We start from the raw sequence: 18,323 nt of genomic DNA, 5'->3' as shown, positions 1-18,323 counted from the left end.
CGCAGAGGTTCCCGCGCCCGGCGGGCGGCGCCCGGACCCTCGGCAGCGGAAAATTCGGCGGCGCGCGCGAGCGAGCGTGAGCGGGCCGCGGGGGGGGCGGGGCGGCGGGCGCCTCTCGGGGGCGGGGCGCGGGGCGCGCATGCGCAGCCCGTGACCTTCCTCACGTGTGCGCGGCGGCCGGTCACTCGGCGGCGGGGAGCGGCGGCAGCATGGTGAGTGCCCGCGGGCCGGGCCGCCGTGAACGGGCTCGTCCCAGCTTCGGCGGGACGGGACGGGGACGGTGGGGAGGTGGGCGGGCAGTCAGGATGCCGGCCCTGGTTCCCCTCCGCCTACGGCCGCCCCGCGAGATGCCACCAGCCCCGCGGCGTTAGCGGGGGCCGCCCCGCGGGGTGCGCGGTGCCGCCGCAAGGTCACGCGGGCGGCGGGACCGGGGCAGCGTAGGGGCCGCCTGGGGCTTCCCGGCGGCCGCAGCCCCGTGGTGTGCCTCGCTCGCCGTGGCGGGAGCGGCGCGGCCCCGCGGCTGGCGGTGGGTGCCAGGCGGGGGCTCCCTGCGGCCCCGCCGTGCCCCTGGCTCCCGGCCGAGGCGCGCTGCTGCCCGGCCCCCGCTGGGCGCGGGGAACGGGCCGTGACGGCGCCGGTGCCTGGCCGAACCAGCCGCCCCCGCCCTGGCGTGGCAGCGGAGGCCGCAGCCGCGGGAGCGCGCCTAGCGGCCCGTGCCCGGGGCGTTCCTGGCGAGGCCGCAGCCGCCCGCGGGAGCCGGCGCAGGTGGCGGCGCGGCCCGGGAGCGCAGGGCCCCTGGCGCTGGGCACCCGGGTAGCGTTTTGCTGCGTGACTGTAAAACACTCCACGAATAAAACCGTCGCTGTTCCAAGAGGCCCTTAATCGTCATGGAAAGGCTGGTTCTGAATGAGCACGTCCAGTTCCTGTAATCAGCGGTTGTGCTCGCCGGGCTAGAGTGACTGAGGGCTGGGGATTGGCAGTCGGTGGAGGGGGCTGCCCTGGCTGGGGGATTGTCCCCAGCTGGAGCTCATCTTCCTGCGGCTGTGCTGTCAGCGGAGCCCCGCATCTGCTTGTCTTTAGCAATTTCTGATGCAATTAAAGGTAGCATATCTTTGCTATTATTAAAAATACATGCTCAGCAGTTGTCTCAAACTATGAATTTCTTTCAAAAGAGAAGTCTCTTTGGTTGTTGTTTTTGACTCTTTAATTGCAATTTCCTTGAAACGTTGCTCTCGTTACAATGTACGATTGCTTCCACAGGCAGGAAAGGCATTCAGGAAATTTCTTCCCCTCTTTGATCGCGTTCTGGTTGAAAGATGTGCAGCTGAGGCGGTAACCAAAGGAGGCATCATGATTCCAGAAAAAGCGCAAGGGAAGGTGCTACAAGCGACAGTGGTAGCGGTTGGCTCGGGCGCCAGAGGAAAGGTAAATGCCCTGCAGCATTCCATTGGGGTTGGATTAGTTACAGGGCAGTAGCTGGAGCATGCTACAGGGAGGGGATGGCTGCAGGTGTAACTAACTGTAGAGACCGCTCAGAAAAATGGATGATGGCGAAAGAGGAGGGAGAAACCTCGGGTTCGCCAGACTGGCTCTGCTGTTTTGGGGGAGATCTTGGTTCATTGGTTCTCAGCCAGAAACGTGAAGGCCTGGCAGCCGCCTTTGTTAAAACTATTACGTGCCTGACTTTCTGTGCCTTGTGAGCAGGGTGGAATCCCAGCATGTGGCAGTCACTGCCTTGTGCTGTGCAAAATACTGTCTGTAAGGATTAGGGCTTACTGGAAAGAAAATCAGGAATCAAAAGAAATAAGTGTTAAGTACTTTTTTGTTAATTTTGCATGTTGACTATGTACCTGGAATCATAAAAAAAAATAACAGTTTTTACAAAAGTGCCAGCGGCTGTGGGATTTTTGGCATCAGAAGGGTTTTTTCCCCCACCACAGCAGTGTTCAATTAGTAGTGGTATTGGAAAACAGGTTAAACTTCAACTTGGGTCTGCTGACTTGGGCTGTCTCTTTACCATAAGTTGCTCCATACATACCGTGCTGTTTCGCATCAGCATCTGATAGTTAAAGCTTTATATTGTGAAGTGGTGCTAATATTTGACTAACATGTTAATATTCTATTTGTAATGCAAAAATATAATTAAACTTTATCAGGTGTTGCCAAACAACTGGTTTGCCAGCAACAGTGCCAAGTTGATCAGAATAACAGGTGGGAAGATGCTGCCAGCTGGCACCTGGGGAAGTTAGCCTTGGCTGCAGAACGTGGAAATGGGCTTGCTCCCTTCATTTCTCGTGGGGGTTTCATGGTCTTTCACTCAATTTCTCAGGTTTCTTGGGTGTATTTTTTCTTTATGTGAAGTCCTATTTGGTACATCAAGCAAAGACCTCATTGTTGTACGTACACTTGAAACTAAACAAAATGAATTATATTTAGAAAATCAGTGTAGTTCTACTGCCTAAATGTCGCAGGACTCCCATGCTTGAGAATTGGCTGCTGTGCTTCTCTCTTCCTAGTAAGCCTGTATGTTCTAGTTTCACTGCATGGTGAAAGTACAGAGTCATTGTGATTTCCTGGATGTTTTGTATGTGGGTGGTTGATGGTAGTTTGGAGGAATTGCGTTACATCTGTCTATATTGTGGAAAACTAAGGATTTCTTTTTTCTTTCAGAATGGCGAGATTCAGCCCGTGAGCGTAAAAGTTGGTGAAAAGGTTTTGCTGCCGGAGTACGGTGGCACTAAGATTGTACTAGATGATAAGGTAGGTTTCCCAGCTCTGTGGGTGCAAACGAAGTGGGTTCCCACAGTGTCGTACTGCTGGTGCTAAGTACTGTAGCTAGGTCATACTGTTAGCAGCACCCAGGAAACACAGCTGTTGGTATTCGGATGGGAGCAGCTGAATCCAGCCGGCTTCTGGCACCTGTAGTACTTGGTGCTTCCACCCCTGCTTAAAAGGAAGGAACCACGGTAACCTCTGGCCTGACCTGTGCTGGGCGGACAAAGCGGTTCCATAGGCCAAGCGTATGTTAAGAGGGAGCCCACAAGGTGCTGCAGTTACTGGGGGTATCCCTGCTTTTGACAGGGAGAGCCTGCAGAACTGTCTGGTAACAGTTCCTGCACTTCCTACTACTAAGAATAGTCATGTGGTAGCTTTCCCAAAGGGTGTCTTGGGACTTCTCAAGAAGTCAACATGTAGAGCTGGTCTTGGTTAGCTCACTTCTGACAGCGGGAGCCCTGACTTCAGAACAAGGCAGTATTTGCAAAACAACTGAAAAGAATAACTGATACGACAGGTAGTGATGTATGGCTTTTTTCTTTCTTTTGCAGGACTACTACTTGTTTAGAGATGGTGACATTCTTGGGAAATACGTGGACTAAACCTGTTGCAGTATCAGTCATCCATTCCACTAAAATGCTGAAAATTTTCTTTCATCATGTAAATAATGTCTTTTATTTTATAATAAGCAGGCATTGAGTCTCTGAAATAACTGGTGATCTCACTGTAATGATGGAACGCAAATAAAAATATGTACAGTCAGAAAACAATTGCTCTTGCTTCAGTTCCATTGAACAGTGAAATTCAGATGACCACCACCCAGCCTTAATTATTCCAAACAACACACCATTTTATACCCTTATCTCTGTACTGAGGTTGTAAAGGTCTTTACAATAAACTTCTAAAACTATTCCGCCTCCGTCTCAGTTTCTGCTATTGCTCAGTGAAACTGAGTCTCAATTGTGCCATGAACTAACCTCTCTGAAATGATGCAGTTGCGGTAATAATTTTCCCTGAACTTGTATTAAGCTGGAAGATGAGTTTAAAATGGTAATCACTCAGATGCAGGGATGAGCGGGACCGTCGGCTAGCTCCCTTGCACTCTGGACTTTTAAGGTAACACAGTGGGGTTTTTTAACTTCTGCCTTGGCGGAACACTAACAAACAGCCTGTCCCACAGCAGTCTAAAAGGAGCTTGGTACTTGCCATACCCATGTGAGAACAAAATCGTCCAGTTCACAGATGAAGCAGATGACAATTAACTTGTTCTGATATATCCCTCACTGGATTTTGCCAAAACAAGTAACTTCCACACCAGCAGTTAGTTGGGCAGAACTGGGGCTGGATCTTAAAGCAAATTTCTTTACTGGTTACTACGCTATCTTAGGGCAGATCTCCAGCTGCACCATAACTCAGTAGAGAGCAGATTTGATAAATTTTACTTCCTTTATCATTAATGCAACGTTCTTAAATGGCAAGATACTCACTTGGGTGATGCTGAAGCGACCAAATTTGCCCATTTCCAACCACCCCTATCTTGCCTTGGAAAAGGGTTCGAGGTGGTTCACACCACGGGTACACAAAACTGCCCTTTATACACTGCGCCTAGCACTGTCGGAGTTGGTATGCATGCGTTGATCTGGTGCAGTCTGAGAACATAAGCTGCCTCAAAATGTTTTGATGTAGTCTTAGGTGAAATGAACCTGTATGTACTTGCTGCTAATGAAACTTTTAATGGCAGTCGTTAAATGGTACTTCTTTCTCATTCCATTCAAGCTGTTACAAAATCAGTGTTGCTAGATCCACTGTAAGTCTTATGCTGGAGATAACAAAAAAAGTCTACTGGAAAACATTTTTTAGAACTCCAGTAGCTGCAGTGGGGGGACTTCAGCTCTGAGGTACTGTGAAACACACTGCTTTCTGCCAGGGCACTGCTGGGTCCCTCCCCACAGCAGCTGAACTTCAGCACAGAGGCGCTACCTAGATGCCAGTTGCCACCCAGCTACTCCTCCGGGAGCTGCATTCTGCAGTCTTGGCTGTAAGGTCTGCTCCCCGAGGCTGCGGGGCGTGCTGCTCACCGCCCGCTCACCGCCCGCCTGCTTTGGAGCTGTAGGCAAAGCTGGCAAAAGTCACCGCCGTGCAGGTGCTTTAAAGTCCCACCGAACCATGTGCCAAATTAAAAAAAAAAAAAAAGTTTTTACTAGAAAAGGCCTACTTCATGAAATCTGCCCTAGCGCAGTTTTACCTTGGTAGTTACAGCAGTGCACTTCGTGGCTGAAACTTAAGGTTACCACCTTACGAGTATCTTGAAAGACAATAGATTGTGTAATGAAACACAAACTCGCTGAGAAGCATTATCTCCCGCTAGAGCAAGGACGCCTGTGCCTTCCCTGAAGGGTAGCTATTCTGGGGCAGGCACATACCAAAGGAAGGTATTTAACATATCTACAAACTACTTGTGGGAACTAGACCCCATCTCAGTGAGAAATGGATGCAGTAGGAGTCGACTCCCAACAGAGAAATGCTTGGGCCTAACGTGTCAGCATTTCCTTCACGATGTCTTTTAGAGGCATCAGTTACATCGGGTCCCCACTTCACAAAGAATTTCAGGACGTTTGCAGTTCTTGGTTATGAGGAGCCGCTACAGTCGGCGGGGTGCGATCTGAGGGCGGGTGACCCAGGGGCAGCAGGTACCCCCTCATACCTGCACAACTTGCCTTCAGCCCCAGGCGCCGCGCTCCTCGGCCGAGGCAGCAGGGCTGTGCCAGTCTGCTCCCCACCAGCACTGCCACAAACACGTGCCGCACAAGCCTGCTCCCCGCAACTCAGCCTTCATCCCATGTTCTCAGCCCCAGCAGATTTTCAGCAGCTTGATATCATATTTAATTATTTAATAAAATATTTAGCACGGCTTTATCGACTAGTGTTTACATAACTGATTAGAAACGAAAGTTACATTTTCCTAAGAACTTTCATGGAAGTAAGTTATTTACGGATATGGAGAAAAAATGCCCACGTTCCTAGCCCTAATCAAATGAAGGACATGCTTGAACATCTGCCTGCTGGATCGATTGCATTTTTTTCTTGCACCATGAGGCTATCGCTGCAAGCAAGGACAAGATAACTCTTACATAGCCAAGGCGATCCATCTGCTGTGGCTGTTCCTTAGCCCACGGTAGCATGCCAGATTCCATACCCCTCAGGTTCTATAGAGAAGGACTGAATCAATCACAAATGCTCTTTCTTTGCTGTGTCATTCCTATAGGAATTTAGATTTCTTTATTCCACGGTTTTCTTGACTATTCCAAAGCTTCAACTTTGGCAAAAATGTTACATATTGCCCTCCCTGCTTTTTTGGGCGGGGGGAGATACAGTCCTTCCCAGCCTTTCCTCAGGCTGTCTGAATCATGAGGAAACAAGATGAACTCCACATAATTTTGCTACTTTCCTTTCTTAACATTTCAGAACAGCGTCCGCTAGCAGCAGCTATACTGCTTTCAGAAAACCTTTATTGTCCTGGTTCTGTCATCCTGCTGTAGCAAGAAAAGGATGAAGCTTTTTACACACTAGTAGAGAAGAAAGGAAGGCCAGGCCCCACACAGCACAAGAACAGTCAGTAAGATTTTGGCCAAATATTCCATTTTTCACTCTTGAAAGCCATAAGACAATGAGGACCAGGTGAAAACCAAAAAATGAAATTACTGTTGATCAGATTTTGTTTAAAAACAACTCAATATCCAAGAAAACAAAAAAAAATGAGTGGCTTCTGAGAATACAGGGTTAATTATCAGGGGCAACAGGAGAGTCTACAGAAACACTGCAGATTTCTTTCCGTTTTCTGCAAATCCATGAGGCAGTTGCAGACTGAACTAACATAGCTCTCTCCGAGAGGTATTTCTTCACAGCCAGATTTATTTTCATTTGAGAAGCAAGATGTCCATGAAACAAAAGTCAGGGACAAATGTAAATATCAAATCCCTGACTCTTCTGTGCCTTAGATACCAGCTAAACCTTGAATATGATGATAAAAAAAGAAAAAACAACAAACCCCAAACAAGCTGCTGAATTTTCAAGGACTTAAACAGCTACAATTTCTTTTACCTTGGGACTGGCTAGTTACAGTATCAATCTCATAAAAAACTAATGTTGGATTACAGCTGATCTAATGAAGTACTAGGAGATTTGTACCCTTCATTCTAATGCACCATTTTTGCCCAGTGTTATTAACCTTTTCAGGGTTTCTTACGCAAACTGCCAAGAAGTGCTGAGTTTTGCCACATGACTCGAATAGCTAACATCTCTGGGGCAGGAATGCTGACCGGGAGTAAAAAAGTAACTAATGCAAACTGAACTCAGGTGCCTGAAGTTAGGAATGCCACCCCTGTGTTACAGCCTAACGAGAACAGAGCTGCCTCTGTCAATATAAACTGCTGGTTAGCTGGGTGCCTGTGCTGGGGCAGATGATGACCCTGTTACTCACACTTTGTCCAGCTTTCAGCTCTAACCTGGCTCCAGAACAAGGCAGGATCCTGGTCATAGCACTGGCCAGGCAAAATAAGTATTCAAAATGCACTTTGCCTTTGGATGGGAAAACCCGATTAGAGACTTTTCAGTGTTTTTGATCCGGAAATGTTTCAGGTACTCTAAACTCATTGGGTAGATGGAAGAGGTTTTAATATGGAGAAGCGCATGGTATTGTCTTGAGTGACAATTGAAATGAACTGAGTCAGGGGCAGGGACACCACACGTAGCATTCACTCTGTAATGCAGTGGGGGTAGGGGCAGCATCAGGTACCAGCTGTCTCCACTTCTCAGGAAACAACACACAACTGCAGCCATTTATTGATTGACTGTATACAAGGAGGCATCTTGGCTCTGCCTTGTTGCTCTATCGTTCTTGCTTACAGACCGAAGCAATTCACCCTTACTCTGTACTCCTTGTGACCATCTAGTGCCTGGAAACAGGGCAGCTCCCAAATAATTTTCTTCTTCCTAATCCTACAGAAATAACATGAGCCGCTCCAGTCTTCCAAAATGTCTACTTGCTTGTAACAGGGACCTATTTACCAGCCAGCTATAAGCTAAAGGTGCCTTTTTAATGTTTTCTTGCCAAATACAGCCAACACATGTAACACCCAACTTGGTAAACCTTAAAACCCAAGTGAACTGTTTTCCATTAGCAGAGCAGTCCGTGACCTCTGTGCAAGCCTGTCTGTCCTGCCCCCGAGGACCTAGAAAGGCTTCATGTCGACTTTGAAGCATTTTGCCCCGAGTCACTGTTGTTTGGGGTTTTTTATTCATCATTCTCAGCAGTAACAACTATGTATCATTAATATAGGACTTCAAATATTTGTTTAAAATCACACCCTTATGGTTTATACCATACAAAAGAATTGTTTTGTACAGAATAGCGTATTGTACAAAATATTGACTGGGTTGCATTGTACAGAGACTGGCACAGAGCGAGGACTGACCGTGGAGGAGAGCACACGCAGCCAGGTGCTGACAGAGGGGCACCGATGGAACGGGGTGCAGTCTGAAGCATGTATTTTCCTCAGCAGCCAGCCAGCCAGCCAGCTCCTTCTCTGGAGGCTTCACCTCACAAACCCAGCCACCACGCACTGCTCCAGCCCCGGCGCCATGACACCGCCCGCACCGTGCAGCTCACGCATCCCGGCGGGGACCGAGCAACCTGGGCAAACGGCCACCATGAAAGCCGTCCCCGCCTGCCGGGGGCACCTGTGGGTGCTGTCCCTCGAGGCTCGCAGGGAAGCCCTGGAAGCAGCTCGGGGGGAGCTGGGACACAGAGAGGCGGCTGCCCTAGAGAGGGGGACGGAGGGAGGCAGCTGCCTCAGAGGGGGAGAGCGGGAAGGAGGCGGCCGCCCCACAGCGGCCGCACGGGCAGGGTTTCCCGCGCACCCCCGCGGCCAGAAGAAGGACCAGCACGTGCCGGCGCGAGGGGCGGGGCCGGGGTCAGGGGGCCGCCTCGTGCCGGGGCGGGGCGGGAAGGCCCCGTCCGCCAGTGCCGCCGGCTGCTCTCGCGAGAGGCGCCGCCGCGGCCGCCCCGCCCCCCGCTCCGGCCCCGCCCGGCGCTGCCGCATCCGGGTCCTGGCGCCGCTGTCACTATGGTCATGGCGGAGGGGACGGCAGTGCTGAGGCGGAACAGGCCGGGCACCAAGGCCCAGGTGAGGCGGCGAGGCGCCGCGGGCCGTGGCCGGCTGTGGTGGGGGGACGGGCAGCGCCGCCGCCCAGGCTCCGGGCCCGGGTGCCCGTCTGGGTCTCCCCGCGGGCCTGGCCGGGCCTGGCGGGGCCCAGCGCTGCCCGGCGGCGGCGGGCCGGGCCCGGCGGGGTACGGCTTTGTTCCCCGGGGCGGGGCGAGGCCGGGCCCGGCCGCCCGCTCTCCCCGCGGGGCGCTGAGGGGCCCGGCCGGGACGCGGGGGCGGAGGGGCCGAGGGCAGCCGGGCCTGGCCGCCGGCGGGGCCGCCGCTCGCGGCCTGTCGCTGGGGTCGCGGCTGTGATGGCCGGGGAGGGGCGGGCGGGGCCGCACGGGCGGGCCCCGGCTGGGGGCTCGGCAGCGGCAGCCCCCGGTCTGCACGGGGAGGCAGTGCCGGGCCCCGCCGCCTCGCCGGGGGCCCGGTGCCTCGGGGGACCCCGGGGGACGGCCGTCTGCGAGCGGTCGTGCGGGCCGGGCTCCCCTGCGGGGCACGGCGCTGCTCCCCTGGCCGCGCACGGGGCGAGGGTCCCGCACAGCCCCGGCTCCTTCTGTCGCGGAGGATGTGTGAAGGAAATAGAATGCTGTCCGCCTCTGACATAGTTGGGGTATTCTGAAAAACTGCAAGCTGGACACACACCTAGATGTAGTTAAATTATAAAGTTTATCTAGGCTGAAGCCTTTCACAATCATACCATTTCTCTCGTGGCTGTATTTAACTTTTAATTTTGGATGACACTGGTATAGCTACCCAGTATGTGAATACAATTACTTAATGATACCTCAGCACTGGATGTGCACTCTGGATACTTTCTGAGCGATGACTGTGTTCTCCCAAGAACAGATTGCAAAGCTGCGCAGCTGGAATGTGTTCATTGAGTCATTGCCTCTACTAGGATGGCTGTGGGAGGCTGGTGCGCAGCACTGCCGGATAATAAGAGGGAGTAGCACCGAGTTCTAGGTGTGAAAAATGCAGAGTAAGAAAACGCGTGTGTCTGGGACCATTGTAATTGCAGCAGATGCAAACTGCTGCAGAACGCTGAAGTACAGCTGGATCTGAGGTGAAGCTTCAGGAGGGTGTTAGCGTTAACAGTATTGAACACCGTGGGTTAGCAGAGCCACCAGCCACCCAGTTATGAGAGGGAACGTAGCGCCAAGTCAGGCCAACACTGCCTAGCTTGTCTCAGTTTAGAGAAGACTTTTCCAGTGGTGCGTATACACCTACTGGGATATACTGGGATTTTTGGCTTTGTAACTGTTGCATAATACTACACTCTACAGACCTCTTTTCTTCCCCATTCTTACATGGTCTAACATGTGAAATGGGCACTGTATGCAAATACTTCATTTAAAACCCACAGGCTACATAGGTGTTACAGCAAGATGTAGGGAAGAGACGTTTATTGTGTAGTCACACAGAACTTTTAAGATAGGATTGTAACATTAGGCACGTCAGTCCCGTTTCACCCTGCTCTTGCCAAGATTGTGTGCTGCTTCTGTTAAGATGTAGCTTCCTGGAATTGTATAAACCACATCTATTTTCCTGTGTGTTCAAGCTTATTGTAGACTGCTCGCTTTTCTTCCTCCCCCTCTATTTTTGTTAAATTGGTTTTAAACTTTAACAGGATTTCTACAATTGGCCTGATGAATCCTTTGAAGAAATGGATAGTACGCTGGCTGTTCAGCAGGTATTCTTCCTTATGTGAAATCCTGTTAATAAGTTCAGTTTCTCAGTTATGTATTGTGGTGAAAAAACGGGCAACACAACATGCTATTGATCTGCTCAGAATGTTGCTGCACAGGAGTACATTTCATAAGCACATAATTATTAATTGTGTATGCGGAAATAGCTAGAATTCCCATGTCTGGTTTAAGCAAATTAGATTTAAGAAAATGGTGGGGGTTCCTGTTGGGGTTCTTTTGTTTGGAGATGGATGTTGTACAGAAGCTGTAAAATTTACCTATTCTTTCACCTTTTCTATTTAAGGAAAGGCTTTTTGCAGATCTGGCACTTTTTATACCATTTTTTTTTTTACCCTGCCCATCTACTCTAACGTTTTAGTCTGTCAATAACTTCTTAAGTAAAGAGAAAAAGTAAGTCCCTCAAAGATCTCATGTCCTAAATATACTCTTACAATAATTAACAAGAAGATCTAGATTTAACTTCTTCCCCCTCTCCTAGTACATTCAGCAAAACATAAGGGCAGACTGTTCCAACATCGATAAGATCCTTGAACCTCCTGAAGGCCAGGATGAAGGTGTATGGAAGTATGAACATTTAAGGTAAGAATCCATGTTTTGTCAGCGTAGTGTCCTGATTCTATGTGTTGTTCATCGACAGTGGTAGTGAGTCTTCTGAATATGACAGATCAGAAGTAACTTAAATAGAACTTGATATTTCTACTATTGAATATTTTTATACTTAGGTATTCATTATTTTCAGAATTCCTTGCTCTTTCTAAAGCATTATGATACACTCTGATCTAGTGTTCTGGATGTTTTTTAAGAAAATGTACCTCACTTCAAAAGCTGTACTAGCATGCTTTGAATATGAAAATACGGTCGTGAGTTTCCATAGCACTTTCTCCTAGTATCATCAGTTCTTCCTCTCTGTTAATTGGGAATGTGATTCCCAGATGCTCCCAGTGCTTTTTCTGAAACTTGCAAGAAAGTAGGCTTTAGCTGGGAAAGCAAGAGTACCTGTGTCTTGCAGTTCCTTTTCTGGTTGTAAGGAAACTCAAACCTTTTTTCTCCTTCTCCGTTTGTTTTATGTGGTAAAATAAATACATTTTGGCTAGGCAGTTTGTGCCTGAAAGTCTCCTTCAGTTGTAGTGTAGCTTTACACCCTGTTAATACATATGTAGTAATCCTTTTTTCCTGGTATTACTTTAGTATCCTTGTGTCCTGATTATTGGGTTTTTTTTTTTCCTTTTAAGGTGTCTTCTAACTTTATCAAATACACTTTCAGGAATAAGAATGGTTCTAAGTTACTCCTAGATTTATATAGCTTGACTTCTTGCCTCATGTTTTCTTTTTCTCTCCTCTGGCCTGGAATAGTTCAAGTAAGACATAGGGAGTCCTCAGAAAAGGAAGAAGTGTATACCTACAGTTACAAAGGATACATTTTAAGAATTTCCCCTGTCCTTTCACACACCGAAAATCGCTGTAGATTCACCGAAATGACTTGTCACTAAATACTTGTCATTTTTTGGAAAAATTATTCAGATTTTCTTACAGGACAGAGGGATGAATTCTCCTAAGTTAAAGAATGCACTTTCAGGTATATTCTGGTGAAAGCAGTATTTCTAGAAGCCCCATTCTGTTAATGATCTGTGGTGGGACTTCAGCCACTCAGTTGATCTGGAGGAATTGTATCTTGGAAGGATGGAAGGATCCAGCTGTATGAATTTAAAACTTGATTTTTTTTTTTTTTTAATCTTTATTTGTGAACTAGCACTTTCTTCCATAACAAATTCAGTGTCTTAAATGCTTCCACAAAATTATTTGTTAAGCTCAGCCTCTACTGTCAGGTAAGAATTAATTCATAATTGTTTTGCCAAGTAGGAAAAAACATGCTCGTGTGAATTCTGTTTCTCTCAATTTGTAGCCCTTTTATAGCGTGTTAATTCCTAGCCTGTTGCCTTTTCACGTGTGACATCAGCTGAAAATTATTCGATGGCATTCTTTGAAGTACAATTTGTTTCATGTTCTGATGTATTTTTTCCACTTTACAAGAATAATTTCCAAAAACATTAAGAGATCTGTGAAGAAGATTAGAATGTATGACGTTGTTCATTAGATGTTTCCACTGGGAAAACAAAATGTTGATTTTGATGCTGCTGTTGAAAATTTTTCAGACAATTCTGCCTTGAGCTCAATGGACTAGCTGTCAAGCTTCAGGTAATTATTTTCTTGATATTTTTATATTGTATCAAGGAGGGGGCTTTTGTATTGTAAGATGCAAACTTTACGGAGCTTTCCTCTAAATTTATACACATAGACAGTGGTTTGCAGTAAGAGCTTTCTAGGGTTTTAAAGACTTCTGGCAAATAAACTTTTTTGGTGGGGGACATGGCAAGAAAGTGCTTTGAAAAGCTCAGCTCATTTTTGCTGTTGGGTGGTTTTCATAACTGAACAATTGTTTTAACAGAGTGAATGCCACCCAGACACATGTACTCAGATGACAGCAACTGAACAATGGATTTTTCTTTGTGCCGCTCATAAAACTCCCAAAGAGGTACGGATGCATTTTGGAAAACTGACCCCACTGATGGAGGATTTTCTTTCACAGTTTGTATGTGCATGGGGAGACCACTAGATCTGGCGGCTTACTCAAACTGAGCGCTTACGTGGGTTAGGAGTATCACTTGAGGTTTCCTTCTTTCCTGTTCTGTAGTAGTTTGCAGAAGAATGGGATGAGGTATGAAGGAACTGCTTCTTACCGCACTGTTAGAGACTTCGCACATTCCCCTCTCTTTCTCTCTTAATTTGTGTTGAGACAGCCTGAAACTCAATGGAAAAAGGTCTTTGTTTAATTGAAAGAAGAGTGCATGCTGAGAATAGGCTGTCCTTTTCAAACTCTGGCCTTGATCCGTAGCACTAGGCATGTAAGCCTGACAGTCTGAAGGCGCCTGCATGTGCGCACTCTTAGGGCAGTTACTCCTAAAAGGCAGCGGAATCATAAAAGTACTTTACGTTGAGCAGCTTATCAGCATGGCCGTAGCTTGTCTCTCTGAGCGTCCAATTACTTCAAACTTTGTTCAGATCTCCTGTTGAACCACTTGATAATACTTTTTTTTTTTTTATTGCCTTCAGAAGGTCTTTCTCTGTTGCTATTGGTTATGGCAGTAGTGCAGTCTGTCATATTTTTGTATTTCACCTTCTAGAAAAAGGTATTGGTTCTCCTTAACCCTGCTTTTTTTGTCCTGTAAGGTTTTCTGTAAGCTTTTTTTTTTTTTTTTTTTTTTTCCAAATTTCTGAGATGCCTTGATTTACCTCTGCAGGCCAACTTTTTTTCCCACTCCCTCCTTTAACCCTCATCCCCACTCGGTATCTTGGCATGTAGTAAGTCTATTTACCCAGCTACACCGGAGAATTGCAGGCTGCTTTTCATCTCTGAGCACACATCATTCAGCTGCTGTTTTCCACGTCGATAATAGCTATCAGCTAATAGCCAGATAGGGGGTGATGCAACCTTGGACTGCTGATAAAAATGTACAACTGAGAAGTCATCTTCCTGAAACTGGGGAACGGAAAAGGGACAGACACTCCTGTTCTCTCAGTCTGTCTTGGCTCACCCTTACTTTTTTCCTTCTCCTCTCTCTGTACTTGATCCTAGAGCCAGGACTTAGCTTGCCATACATTTAGCTATGCTAATGATTCTGGTTTTCTTTGCCAAGGTAAAAAAAACACTGATATGCTCAGGTTTGGGGCTTTTTTTTTGTTTTGGTTACATTTTTTTTGATAATGTGTTACCAGTTTAGGCTGTGAAAGAAAATGTCTGGTGACTGGACTGTGTGGGAAACAAATGAACGATGAGGTAGTGATTGTCTTTCAGTGTACTTGCAGTATGTATGCTTGTAATACAGCTTTACTTAAGGAGATGATGCATAGAATTCACTACTCATGCATAATCACATTTCCATAGTAACTTTTTTCTTGAAACAATTTACATGGGTTGTGAAACAGGGAAAAGAAACGGCTCACTTAAGGAGGAAACGTAGTTAGACCTTCAGAGAAGCTATGTGAAACTTCTGGGAATAAAAATGATCAGTGAGGTTAAAAGCACCAGGAAACATAATTAAAATGTTTCTCTTGAAACAAGTTTTATGACTATGTTTATGTATGCATGCACTCGTAACGTGTGCTGTCTTATTTTTGTAGTGTCCTGCTATAGACTACACCAGACACACACTTGATGGAGCTGCATGTCTTCTGAATAGCAATAAATATTTCCCTAGCAGGTAAAAACGCATTCACTTGGGAGGAGGGAATAAGTGGCACCTAAACACTTACAAAGCACACTAAAAGGCATAAATGCGTTTTTCATGGACTGCGGCTGAAAATACCAGCAATCCCGCATGTGTCACTTGTTGGTAGACCTACTGTCACTTCTAAGCTAAGGAAGAATTCCTACCTGTTCGAATAGTTTGCCATTTACTGGAGCTGACGGGTGCTTTTTAGGTGGAAACTGTTTTACTAATATCTGTGTGTGTTATGGGGCTTCCGTTGGAGTAGTATCAACCTAAATAACAGATTGGCTTTCAGAGGGATGCAGTGACTTGAAGGACTTAAACCAGTATGGCACCGAAAGCCTCCAGAAGCCAACACCAGTCTACTGTGGGACATCAGTGACCACAGAAGACTGAGTGTACTTAATGGGCAGCCCACATATTGGGTCACGGAAACCTGTTTTTGATTGGAGAAGTCAAAATTGTGCTTCTCTAGGAAGCCAGCGTTGGCGAGGAGGTACAACTGGAAGTCTTTCTCCCTTTGCCCGTCAATGCTAGAAACCAGAAATCCAGCCATTACCAGAATAACTGATGATGTTTAACTACAGGCACAATTTTTTTTGCAGCCAGAGTACGACTGTAAAATGTGGAGTGTGCACCAACGTTTTTATTTTCCTTCCAAAAATAAGCAAATGCAGACATAGGTATCCGCAACACTTAAGTCTAAATTTTGTGTGCAGTTATATAATGTAAAAATGAGAATTCATACCAGCATGTATCTCAGTAGTCATTCCAGTAGACCTGTTTTGTAACCTTCCTCCTGGTGCTTACAGGGTTAGCATAAAGGAATCCTCTGTAGCCAAATTAGGATCCGTGTGCCGAAGGATTTACAGAATATTTTCACACGCTTACTTTCATCACCGGCAGATATTTGATGAATACGAAGTAAGTAGTTTCAAATTACATCTTGAAAGAAGGGCGTTTACGGACGTTATAGCTGTGACACAGTCGTATTACACGTTTTCTTTTAGTCCTGCCAGAAGATCCGCATTCAAACAAAAGTATTGATTATAGTAATTAGTTTTATAATAACTGAAATGCTGTGGTGCATTACATATACATATATGTAAATGAAAATTATTATATAAAGTTTACCCAGCTAAGGTTTCCCTTCTATTTGGATAAAAGGCCAGAATTTGAGAGATCTTGTGCAGACAGCTCAAATTCGTCTTGTTCTACAGATTCCTGAATGCATTCATGCGCTTGGTGCAGTTTGTACAGCTTACACATATGATTTCCTGTTTGCATGTGTTACACAACAGCTAAGGAATTATAACAGTAAAGCCACAAACAGAGAGAGTAACTGGTGGCAGCTTGTGTGCCTCCAGTAACTTCCAACTTTTTTTTAATGGAAAAGTAGAAAGTACTAGATTGAAAGGAGACAGGGGCTAGAGCTGGATGTAAGAGGAAGCCTTTGCCGATTCCCAGTGAAGGCTGCTGGAACAGCTGCGGGATGGCTGTGCCCCGTGCTGCTGGGGGTGGTGTGTGTAGGAGGAGGTTCACACACCTTAAACCTGTCTTTGGGAGGCTGGATCAGGACTGCACTGCTACTTGAACATACTCTTGTCTAAGTGCTGCTGAATTGAGCTGTGACTTAAGCCTGAAAGTCAGCAGGGTTTTTTGTTAATTACAGTAAACTATTAGCAAGCAGTAACGATATAAAGGTAGTAATATAAATTTACTATTTAAGTGTTACTACTTCTAAGGCTTGTAAATCTAAGGAGGCAATTACATAAAAGCAGGTGGTTTTTTAGTGTGTTCTCCTCAATTGTCTGAAATATTCCTTCTGCATATATTATTTTTTCCCCTTTTTTCATCTCCAGAATGAAACTTTCTTGTGTCACCGGTTCACTAAGTTTGTGATGAAGTATAATCTGATGTCCAAGGATAACCTGATTGTACCAATTTTGGAGGAAGAAGTGCAAAATTCAGTGTCAGGGGAGAGCGAGGCATGATGGGAATGGCAGTACAGAAGTCTGTACTGAATCTAAACATTAATTATGTACTGTATATACCATTTTAGACACTTCAATCACGTATCCTCATAGCTTTGTTTAGTATACTTTTTGTATGCTGTGTGCATTGCCTTTTAATATGGGAAATACTTTTAAGTTATTCATGAGCTGTATATTCATCAATGTGGCACTCATGGTTTTTAAATAAAAGTAGTAGTATCTGTTTATAATGCCTGTTAATAAAAGAATTTACAGTTCTCTAAAATTGCTGCTAAACAATCATTGAATCACAATCCTGAAGAGGTGTCTGATTGGGTGGGGAAAAAAGTGAGATTAAGATTGCACAGCAAGCCATTTTTTAATGCAGTAGCTATATTAAGTCTTAGTTCAAAGATTATCACCTTAAATATATAATTCTTCAGGAATCTTCTTGCAGTGTAGCTTATTCCTAATTTAGCTTTTATTTTTTTAAGATGGCTTTGAAGATTTACTTTTGGATGTGCACATTCCTGTATGCGTATATCCAAACACTAATAGGATCTATAGTATTAGTAATACCGAAAGGACAATTTCAGTATGCTATTGGACATATATATTCTTGATATACATCTAACATACTTTCTGGACCTTTTTTTTTTTTTTTGTTAACAGTGGAGGTTTGTGTACAGCAGGGGCCAGGTTCTGCACTGTCTTCTGCTGTTCTCCAGTCTGCAACTTCTCTAAACAACAACTGTGGCAGAAAAGTCAATGGCTTATACCTGTGCATATTTATAGCAACTGCTTACAGATTATACCTCATAAATATTCATGTTACACTACATAACACACTAGCATGGTCTTTGCTTGTATTCATAGTAACAGCCTTCTGAGTACCTGAAATTGCAAGAGTTAACTGTTTTCAGCATACCTTCATTTGTTTTTCCTGGTCCACCTGAATTACATTCTTTGACAGATGTGGATTCATGCTTCTGTTCCCTATCAAATGTTTAGGTCAAGTTGTGTTTGCAGATTTGCAATAACTGACAATTTCCATGAGTGCTGCTTAATTGTGTTATGTCTGGAATGATAGAACTAAATGTTTTGGAGATTAATATAGCAGACGTACAGCTAAGCATACATGAATGCAGGGTCTGAAAGCACTAGCAGGGTTCTTATGCTAAATGACTTTTGCCTAGCTGTTTGAGAATTAGCTGGTTGTTTCTCTCCGAGGTTGCCAGGGGCCCCCTTTATTTCTTTAAGCAGGTCAGAATGGGCTAACTCAGCTGCTTTTGGTAATCTACACTTTGTTTTCTGTTATACTTACTTGGAAAGAAGGAGGGAGTCCACCTATTTTTAATAAGTCTTTTGTCATAATATACTGAACATGCCTTA

General features: G+C 45.9%; 1 protein-coding gene and 1 long non-coding RNA gene across 4 annotated transcripts; one reads left to right on the top strand and one right to left on the bottom strand.

The window, feature by feature from the left end:
- The first annotated feature begins 55 nt into the window (after positions 1-55).
- LOC101914375 (MOB-like protein phocein) lies at positions 56-17,217 on the top strand. Of its 3 annotated transcripts, XM_055812022.1 has the most exons (9): positions 56-212; positions 1,261-1,425; positions 10,612-10,674; positions 11,169-11,269; positions 12,844-12,886; positions 13,137-13,223; positions 14,870-14,949; positions 15,771-15,882; positions 16,821-17,217. In XM_055812022.1, exons 1-9 carry the CDS (start codon positions 210-212, stop codon positions 16,950-16,952), a joined length of 786 nt encoding a protein of 261 aa, XP_055667997.1. In that variant the 5' UTR covers positions 56-209; the 3' UTR covers positions 16,953-17,217. The 3 variants fall into 3 exon arrangements, with proteins under 3 accessions (XP_055667997.1, XP_055667996.1, XP_055667994.1); XM_055812019.1 differs by lacking the exons at positions 56-212; positions 1,261-1,425 and adding an exon at positions 8,818-8,960; XM_055812021.1 differs by lacking the exons at positions 10,612-10,674; positions 11,169-11,269; positions 12,844-12,886; ... (2 more) ...; positions 15,771-15,882; positions 16,821-17,217 and adding exons at positions 2,671-2,760; positions 3,327-3,685 and having other exon boundaries at positions 76-212.
- LOC129784999 (uncharacterized) lies at positions 15,585-16,593 on the bottom strand. The gene is made up of 2 exons (XR_008748406.1): positions 16,505-16,593; positions 15,585-15,970 (listed from the first exon to the last, which is right to left on the bottom strand). It is a non-coding gene; the product is annotated as an uncharacterized LOC129784999 (long non-coding RNA).
- Positions 17,218-18,323: the final 1,106 nt, after the last annotated feature.

This window comes from Falco peregrinus, chromosome 8, assembly GCF_023634155.1.
Source record: "Falco peregrinus isolate bFalPer1 chromosome 8, bFalPer1.pri, whole genome shotgun sequence".
Lineage (NCBI taxonomy): Eukaryota > Metazoa > Chordata > Aves > Falconiformes > Falconidae > Falco > Falco peregrinus.
Note: the sequence above shows the minus strand (reverse complement) of the source record. Positions and strands in the feature narration are given on the sequence as shown.

Coding starts and splice junctions, on each gene's coding strand:
- LOC101914375 (XM_055812022.1), top strand. Junction 13,224..14,869: donor CTCATAAAACTCCCAAAGAG/GTACGGATGCAT, acceptor TTATTTTTGTAG/TGTCCTGCTATAGACTACAC. Junction 14,950..15,770: donor AATAAATATTTCCCTAGCAG/GTAAAAACGCAT, acceptor TGGTGCTTACAG/GGTTAGCATAAAGGAATCCT.